Below are 8,464 nucleotides of genomic sequence, written 5' to 3'. Positions count from 1 at the left end.
TGCAGTCTGAACGTAGCCTTAGTGCTGCAGCCTCACAGCAAGAAGGTCACCAGTTTGATCCCCAGCTTGGCTGGTGGGCCTTTCTGTGTGGAGTTTGCATGTTCTCCCCGTGCATGTGTGGGTTTCAGCCACCTGCAACCCTGAACAGGATGAGTGGTTCAGAAAATGAATGAATGGAAACCTAACTGAGACATGCATTGGAAACTTTGAAAAAGTGTAAACTGGCAGCATTCTTAATAGCCTTAATTCTTTAAGGTTTCTGTGGGGGTTTACTCAGTGCTGTTTGTCATCTTTTCCTTAAAAAATTAATATCTTCAGTAAAGAAAATGCATCTAATCTACAAATGCCAAAAGATTTCAATCGATTAATGCCAATTGATCAAAATCTCTTGGTATTAAATCTCAACAATGAATTCTTTCACTGTGTTTCTGAAGGTCCAATAACTTTTGAGAAAGTTACTGAGGCCATCGGTGTCCTCCTGGACTTCTATGAGCAAGAGGTTGAGAACGGCAAGTTAAAGGACGGAGAGCTAAAGAATAAGATTGAGGAGCTGAAGACAAACCCAGAGAAACAGGTGAGAAACTCATCCCTCTCTTAGTGATGTGTTCATGTAACCTGAGAAGTTCACTTTTCCCCTTCCCCCCTTAATTCAACATTCAGATCTCTTTCATCCTGCTAACTCGCTTTTGTTTCTCCTCAGGAAAAACTACAGCGCTTCAAAAAGAGAGGGCGCAAACCGTGCAAAATGCTGGGGAAGTTAGATGACAACATCAACATTAGAAGGTACTCTCGTCTCGTCGGCATGATGCTTGTGTGCGAGTCCAAAAGGCAAGACGCTGACGACGACGACGATGATGATGATGATGATGACGCTTAATATAACAATCATCACAATTTGTTAAAACGCTTATTAGGCTTTTCAACTAATGGATACTGCTGTTTTGGTACACCACTCAGTGTTGTTTCCCCAGTTAGTAAATCTATAAAAAGTGTAACAAGAAAAAAAATAAAACTATGGAGTTTAAATTTGGTTCATCTCTTTTTTTATATATATATATGTACCTCACAGAAAAGATATTACTGTAAATTATCTTACTAAAGTTGAAGGGGACTTTCCCAGAGTGGGTTTTGTAGCTACTTTGATTTTTAATGAAATAATCACATACATGAATTTAAGGGTGGGAAGAGCTGCTGTGAGAAACTGATGGGTTATGTTGAATTTGGTGCCCCCTGCAGACAAAACACGATCACTCTTCTTGTCAGCTGGGTTTTCTGCTTTTTTCAACCATAAAGAGACATCAAAATTAGTTTCAGTCAGTTTCACAATCAGCTCAAAATATCCCAGAGGACATAAAGCAGAGGTATAGTTTTATTTTTTGTTCATCTTGGAGGGGAAATTGGACATGAATTAGAAAAAAAAGAAAAGAAAAAAAGAAAAGTGATAGAATTTTAAGACACCAACAATCTTTTTGGGGAAGTTTTGCACTCAACAAAGTTTGCTCTGACAAACATGCATTGGATATAAGAGGTCAACACAATCCTGTTATAATGCAGAGTTTGTCTGAGGTAAAAAAAAAGTATATAAAAAAATAAAAAGATCTTTGAATACATCGACAGTGGCCTATTACCTAGTAGTATGACTCATTTGAAGAAGAAAAACAAGATTTGTTGGGTGTGTTAAAGTACTAACAACAGAAATAATGTTGGCTATAAGTGTGCACACCCCCTCAGTCTTGTTGGCCTGGTGCATATCATATCATATCATATCATATCATATCATATCATATCATATCATATCATATCATATCATATCATATCAAATCATATCATATCACATCATATCATATCATATCATATCATATCATATCATATCATATCATATCATATCATATCATATCAAATCATATCATATCATATCATATCATATCATATCATATCATATCATATCATATCATATCATATCATATCATCATATCATATCATATCATATCATATCATCAAATCAAATGATCATATCACATCATATCATATCATATCATATCATATCATATCATATCAAATCATATTGTATCATATCATATCATATCATATCATATCATATCATATCATATCATATCATATCATATCATATCATATCATATCATATTGTAATGTAAAAGTTATCCACCTGATAGAAAAACCTGCTGGTTTTTGATTTTCATAAATTTTTGTGCAGAGAGTGAGCACTGCAGGATGTAGACTGTCAGGGAGAACATGGTGGGTCTTACTTTGGCTCAGCAGTGAATTGTGTGTGAGAGATATTTCCAGCAAAATCAGAAATACATTGACTGTTATCTTTCATTGTATAGGTTGTGTAGAGCTAATTCAACCAGGGGTGCGGCAGGGCCAATCACACTCCTGGCCTTACTTTGTATCTAGTGATAGGCTTTTAGAGGCGTCTCTCTCATATTCATTCTCATTAGACAGAGGCATGATGCCTGTACTGGTTTAGATACTGTTATTGAGAAGTGCTTTGAAAAGTGTTAGCATCCTGTGAGTCACTATCAACATCCTGTGGCAAACCTCAGGTAACCTAGCACCCATACAGTCTAACATAAATACCCATACAACACAGTCTTATGTAATTACTTACACAACTTCTGTTATATTTCTTTGCAGTTGTGTAATTTAAAGATTAATTTATCTTTTGCAAGGATGTGAATGCAAAGTGAGAGAAGATTAAAGCTGCAGGGCTCTTTGGTCACTGGCATTGCAATGAATAGAGCAGACATTTCCTCTAATGAAGCGGTGATAGTGATATGCAGACCAGTAATGTCTGATAAATGTTTGATGAGCCCATGCTTATTTCCTTTGACAACAATGACACCAGACACCCAGCAATGACTCTTGCCAGGCCCAGATGATGAAGCGCACAACAACTGAGGCGTTTTGGATAGATTTATTACAGAAGTTAAGTTATTTAACCAAAACACTTGACATGTTGAAATATAATGATTTGCACTTAGCATGCAGGTTCAAGACACAAATATAATTTTGGTACCATCATCAGGCTCTCATTAAACAAATGAACAACATATCTGAATGCAGCATGAAGATATCTTTTTGTTCCGTTGTCATTCTGCTTTAGGCATCATCTCCACCTTCCTGCCCTCTGTCTTTACCTTTCTTGCCGCCCTTGCCAGTCTTCTTTTGGTAGTGGCACTTGGCGAGGACACACACGCATCGACAAAACTCTCGGAAGTTGACCTCACCATCATGGTTTTTGTCCAGCATCTCCATGGCCTCCTCAATATCACCTGCGCTGATTGTATCCTAGAGGGATTCAATGTTGCAGTTTGATAGAGCATAGAATGCACTAAAGCACACCTGGATGATGACAAAGGGAAATAGAGAATAGGTGCACATTTTCTTTAAAGTGAGAGTCTTACTTTCAACTCTGGGCATTGAATTTCCTTCTCAAACATGTTCTGAAGCTCCTCTTTGTTTAGCTGGCGTTTCTTGCCTCCATCATCAGCGTACTCCATAAATATGTCCACCATGTTTTTGATGACCTGATCCAGACGGGCCATGGCTGAGGCTGCATGAAAACATTGTAAACGTTTGAAAGGCAGGAGTTAATACTTTTAAAAGTTGGAAGATTAAATGAATATATGAATTCAGTGTCCTAATAGCAGTCAGTTTCAGGCACAAGTTGTAAGAAAGCTACATGAAAAACACTTTAAATGAATTCAAAATGGTAATTATAGAAAAAAGTTGCTGCTTCATCGACCACACTGACATTTCTAGGCATCTTTCATTTGCCATATCTGAATGAAATGCATTCTTTCTCTTCTTCACCCAAACGCCACCCTCAACTTCTTGTTTTTTAGCATCCCTCACCTTGTTGTTGTTGATATCCACGAGGTAAAGAGAGATCACGTCTGTTGAACGAGCCGTCTCCTGTGGGACTGTAGTCAGGCGGAGGGAAAGCCTCCTCTTAAAGAGCTATTTGGCCAACCAGCACACCCATCCGACGCTGTGGTTATAACTACCAGCCCTCACACACACACACACACACACACACACACACACACACACACACACACACACACACACACACACACACACACACACACACACACACACACACACACCAGCTGTGATTCATGCAAAGAAAATGTGCCTGACTCCACTCAGGAACCACGACCGTCTGTTACAAAGCAGCAACTATAATACCATCCAAAACAAACTTTGTATAAGTTTCTATTGAATAGAAAAGTATAGCTGTGTTAGTTGACAATGTGTTCATTTATTTGTGCATTAGAACGTGTGTAAGTGTATATTTTAGTGTGTATGTGTTATTGTGTGTGTCTGCAAACAGAGCAGGCGTGGCAGACCTTGTCATGAAGGAGTTGCTCTGTGGAACCCTCTGGAAAAAAGAAGTCAGGGTACTAGGAAAGTTACAACGCGATTTCATACCAGCCTGAAATTATGCATTCAAGTCCCAGTCTGTGTGTTTGCTTGACTGTAAATTGTCTCTAAACTTTCAAAAAGAGCAAAATGTGTGGGGTGTTTTTTTAAACAGGTATTTAATGTCCCAGAACTGGAACAGAATTTTGTCCATGTGCCTGACTTTAACTGAACTGTGGTCACTGAACTTTTCTCTTGAACTTTTTTGAGAGTTAAACTGTAAACAAAGTGTGCCACTTTAAAATAACTACACTAAATACAAACAGCAGCAGTGACAACCCTGCTGGATTTGGGTCAGCGTGTAAACATTTGATCTCGACGTACTCCCATTCATCCCTCTGAACTGTTACGTAACCCAACTGCCTTTTGTGCAGCAGAAAGCAGCAGAGCAGCAGAAAGGCAACATTTCCTCCTGTTTTACCCACACCCTGCTCTCTCTCCTACCAGGTCCTTTTACATTTCAGTGACAATCAGTCAGTTCAGAAAGTTCAGGAGGAGTTCCTCTATTGGGCTACTTTCATTTATTGAGAGCTATCAAATTCTCCCTGCAGGGGAGGAAATGGAAGCAGACACGGAGGATCATGTGGTGTTTATCGCACAAAAAAAGGATCTTTCCACACTGCTGGTGGTAGTGTGGGTTACAGCTTCACAGCTGGAGAGGTTTTGTACCTCTCCAGTAGTCAGTGTGCACAATGAGTTTTCAAACTGAAAACCCAGGAATAGCTTTGAACCTTCTGGTTTAGGTTAGTTGACCATGACATCTCATTCAAAGCCATCATTCACATGCAACAATGCATTAAATTTGGCAAGACAAAAGTATGTCAAGTTCACATTTGATCTTAACGTGTCAGATTGTGTCCTACTGTCATTTTGAACTGTTATTTTTTATTATGCCCCGTAGCCCTGTAGCTCATTACATCAATTCCTATCATGCTGTATCATATTTTATTGTATCATACTGCAGCATTCACATCATGTTCTTTTTTAATGTTGAATTGTATCGTGTCGTGTCGTATCGTATCGTATCGTATCGTATCGTATCGTATCGTATCGTATCGTATCGTATCGTATCGTATCGTATCGTATCGTGTCGTATCATTCTTAATCATATTGTAGTTGGGAGTTGTGAAATAGTACTTTCAATACTGTGGCAAAAGAACCTTTCACACACACACACACACACACACACACACACACACACACACACACACACACACACACACACACACACACACACACACACACACACACACACACACACACACACACACACACACCCTTCCAGCTAGTTTGAATCACCATTTAATCTGTTGACCAGGAGGGAACCCCCGCATCCACTGGGAGAACATGCGAACTCTTCACAGAAAGGCCCACCTTGCACAAACCAGGATCGGAACGGATGACCTCTTATCTGTGACGCAACAGTGCTGACTAGCATGCCACCATACAGCCCATCATCATTTATTAATTTATTTACCTATTTTTTCATTTATTGTCAAACTGTGCGGCACTGATCATATTGTGTTGTGTCATACCGTATCATTTTGTACATTGCTGATTGTACCATCTATCATGTCTTATTACGTGGTTTTGTACAGTTAAATACTGATTGTATAATTTGGTATCTTAAGACATACTGTAACTTAGTTAATTGTAATTTACTACTTATATGAAAAAATGTTGTTCAGTCAAGTGTTTATTGTAGATAAAAACTTAGATCTTGTTTTAGTACTGAACATTATTGACTCCCTGATTGAACCGCAAGACTAATTAAACAGTGACATCTAGTGGTAAATAGTTGACAGTGCATCGCCCACTACTTCAGAAGTAAAAGGCTGAAATTTCGGTTTAGGTGTTTTTAGTAGGTCATTCAAATCGATGCCACCATATAATCTGAAAATGCATGATCTTGATTGTCTATTTCTATGTGGTTATTCTCACCGTCTAACTTCTAGAAAAGAGTGTCAGGTAATTTATCAACAGCAGACTGAAGAAACAGTCTTTATGACATTATGCACTTATGCATCTAGAGGGTATGACTAGCAGATAGATAGAGGTGAAGCTTTGTCCAAGGGGGCTGACCTTGAGGATTATCACAGAAGCTGTGAAGTTAAACTATATGTAAGATCTTGCTTATGTTCATTGTTTTAAGTTGTTGTTTTTTTAGGCTTAAAGAGTGAATATACACCTCTGGTTGTCCTTGGTGCTTCATTCCTAATGAGTCACACAGGCACTGCTCTGTTTATATTGGCCCTTTTTATTTCCTCACAGCTGACCTATAGCTGCTCCAGGCTTCTTTTTCTATTGTTCTGAATGAATTCCATGTTTATTGATTTCGCTACTGGAAGTTTCCCTCTCTACATCACTGCCCCAAGGACAACCATTTACTGCTTTACAAGTTTCAGCCCTCCCACCCATTTCCTACTGTACCTAAAGTAGTATTTTCAAACTGCATGTATGATAAACAAAATTTTTGGACCAGGGTTTGAATAATTAACTATATGGCTCAGTTCCATTTTGCTGCTTACACCTTTCCTATTGAATTCCAACATGAATAGAATGTAGCCATTGTTTTTATGTTGGGCACACCAAGGCACAGTTAAATGGACTGTATTGAAGAGATGGACTCTCTCTCTAAGTCACAGCCTGTGTCTCAGTGTGCCTTTTTAACAGAAATGTCCACCTGCTGCTGTATAATAACTTCTCCAGAAAAATTATTGTCCAAACATTTTGAAATAATGCCTCCTTAAAGCAAATGAACAAAAACAATGCCATACAGTCTTCAGTTACTTTCTTATAGTTCTAATGCTACAACCTCAGCCAGCAAAATTGCACTGATTGTTTGTTCATCATCTTGTGCTCTGTACTTAAAATTTGCTTTTGCACTTTTTTTCTATTTGAGCAACAGTAAACTATTTTTCAATCAATGTGTGCAACTCAGTGTAAATAGGTGTATATAAGTGCATACTAAGTCATGGTTTCCTCTGGTCTGTTATCTTACAAGCCTGTGAGTGTTGTGTGTGTGAGATAAAAGAGGAATGTGCCCAAGATTATATTCCCAAATGTGAATTTAAGAAGTAACGAGTGAACGGAAGGTTGTTTGTTCAAAGGTACTCTTTACTTGTGAATCTCATATATAAAGTACCACAAAATTCATTTTAGCAAAACAGACATTATGTTCTGTGGTCATCACTTCTTGCACTTCCTCTGCTGCAAACTGTACACTTTTTCACAAGTCAATGAGAGGCCGAGGAACAGGGGGACAAACTCTTCGAAGTCTAATTTATCATCTTTGTTCTGGTCCAGATCTTTCAGGATGTGTTCTGCAAGTTTGGGGTTGTTCTGTGCCTGAAAGAGCATAAAGAGAGATAAAAGTGCAAAGTTAAAATTAACGCATTTTGTGTGAGGGTATATTTGATGAAAGACACTTACTTGGTTATAGTTGGGTAACTCAGTTTCAATTAGTTTTTTGAGTTCCTTCTTGGTTAAAAAATTTTCATCACCTTCCGGGACGGCATAGCGATGAAAAATGACTATCAGAGCCTCCAGGCAGTTTTCCAAGTCAGTAGGCATGGCTGCAGAGTCAGGTGCTGGATGAGGGAACAAGAGTTAAGACAATTAGAAATGAAAAAGACAGATACTTCCCTCTTATTTTCTTAAATGAAAGCCCTTGCCAGTTACTGTGCAGAGTTAATGTTTCATACAGAGATTAATTTTTTTTCTTTGATTTCTTCTGAACCTCACATACAGAACACTTAATTGTTCTGTATATGAGGTTCACATACACTGACAGTGAAAATAAACTTTTGATAAATACTTTCGACCTCTATACAACTGAGACTTTCAGTGGACAACTGGTGTTGGGCTTTTTCTTGTTCTCTTAAGTAATGAATGCAAAAAGTTGCCTTACTAAGTTTATAATACTTTTTTAGCAGTGTCATTGCAAATTGTTCTTGTGTAGGGAAGCCTGAGTATTTCACCCCCATGCATTTATGTGACTTTTTTTAAACCTACT

General features: G+C 38.3%; 1 protein-coding gene across 1 annotated transcript; it reads right to left on the bottom strand.

Annotated features, from left to right (window-relative positions):
- Positions 1–2,786: 2,786 nt before the first annotated feature.
- Positions 2,787–3,991, bottom strand: s100w (S100 calcium binding protein W). The gene is made up of 3 exons (XM_074682605.1): positions 3,880–3,991; positions 3,429–3,577; positions 2,787–3,312 (listed from the first exon to the last, which is right to left on the bottom strand). The coding sequence occupies exons 2-3, from the start codon at positions 3,567–3,569 to the stop codon at positions 3,124–3,126; spliced, it is 330 nt and encodes a 109-aa protein (XP_074538706.1). The 5' UTR covers positions 3,570–3,577; positions 3,880–3,991; the 3' UTR covers positions 2,787–3,123.
- Positions 3,992–8,464: the final 4,473 nt, after the last annotated feature.

The sequence above is a fragment of the Halichoeres trimaculatus genome, unplaced genomic scaffold (genome assembly GCF_033239565.1).
Source record: "Halichoeres trimaculatus isolate MK-OKI-2021-1 unplaced genomic scaffold, fHalTri1.1 fHalTri1_scaffold_12, whole genome shotgun sequence".
NCBI lineage: Eukaryota > Metazoa > Chordata > Actinopteri > Labriformes > Labridae > Halichoeres > Halichoeres trimaculatus.
This window is presented reverse-complemented; position numbering and strand designations above follow the sequence as displayed.

What these genes read in the sequence shown, in the direction of transcription:
- s100w (XM_074682605.1), bottom strand. Translation starts at nt 3,569, where the DNA reads ATGGCCCGTCTGGATCAGGTCATCAAAAACATGGTGGACATATTTATG. An exon ending in TTCAATGCCCAGAGTTGAAA is followed by an intron (nt 3,313 to 3,428) that starts GTAAGACTCTCA and finishes GAATCCCTCTAG; the next exon opens with GATACAATCAGCGCAGGTGA.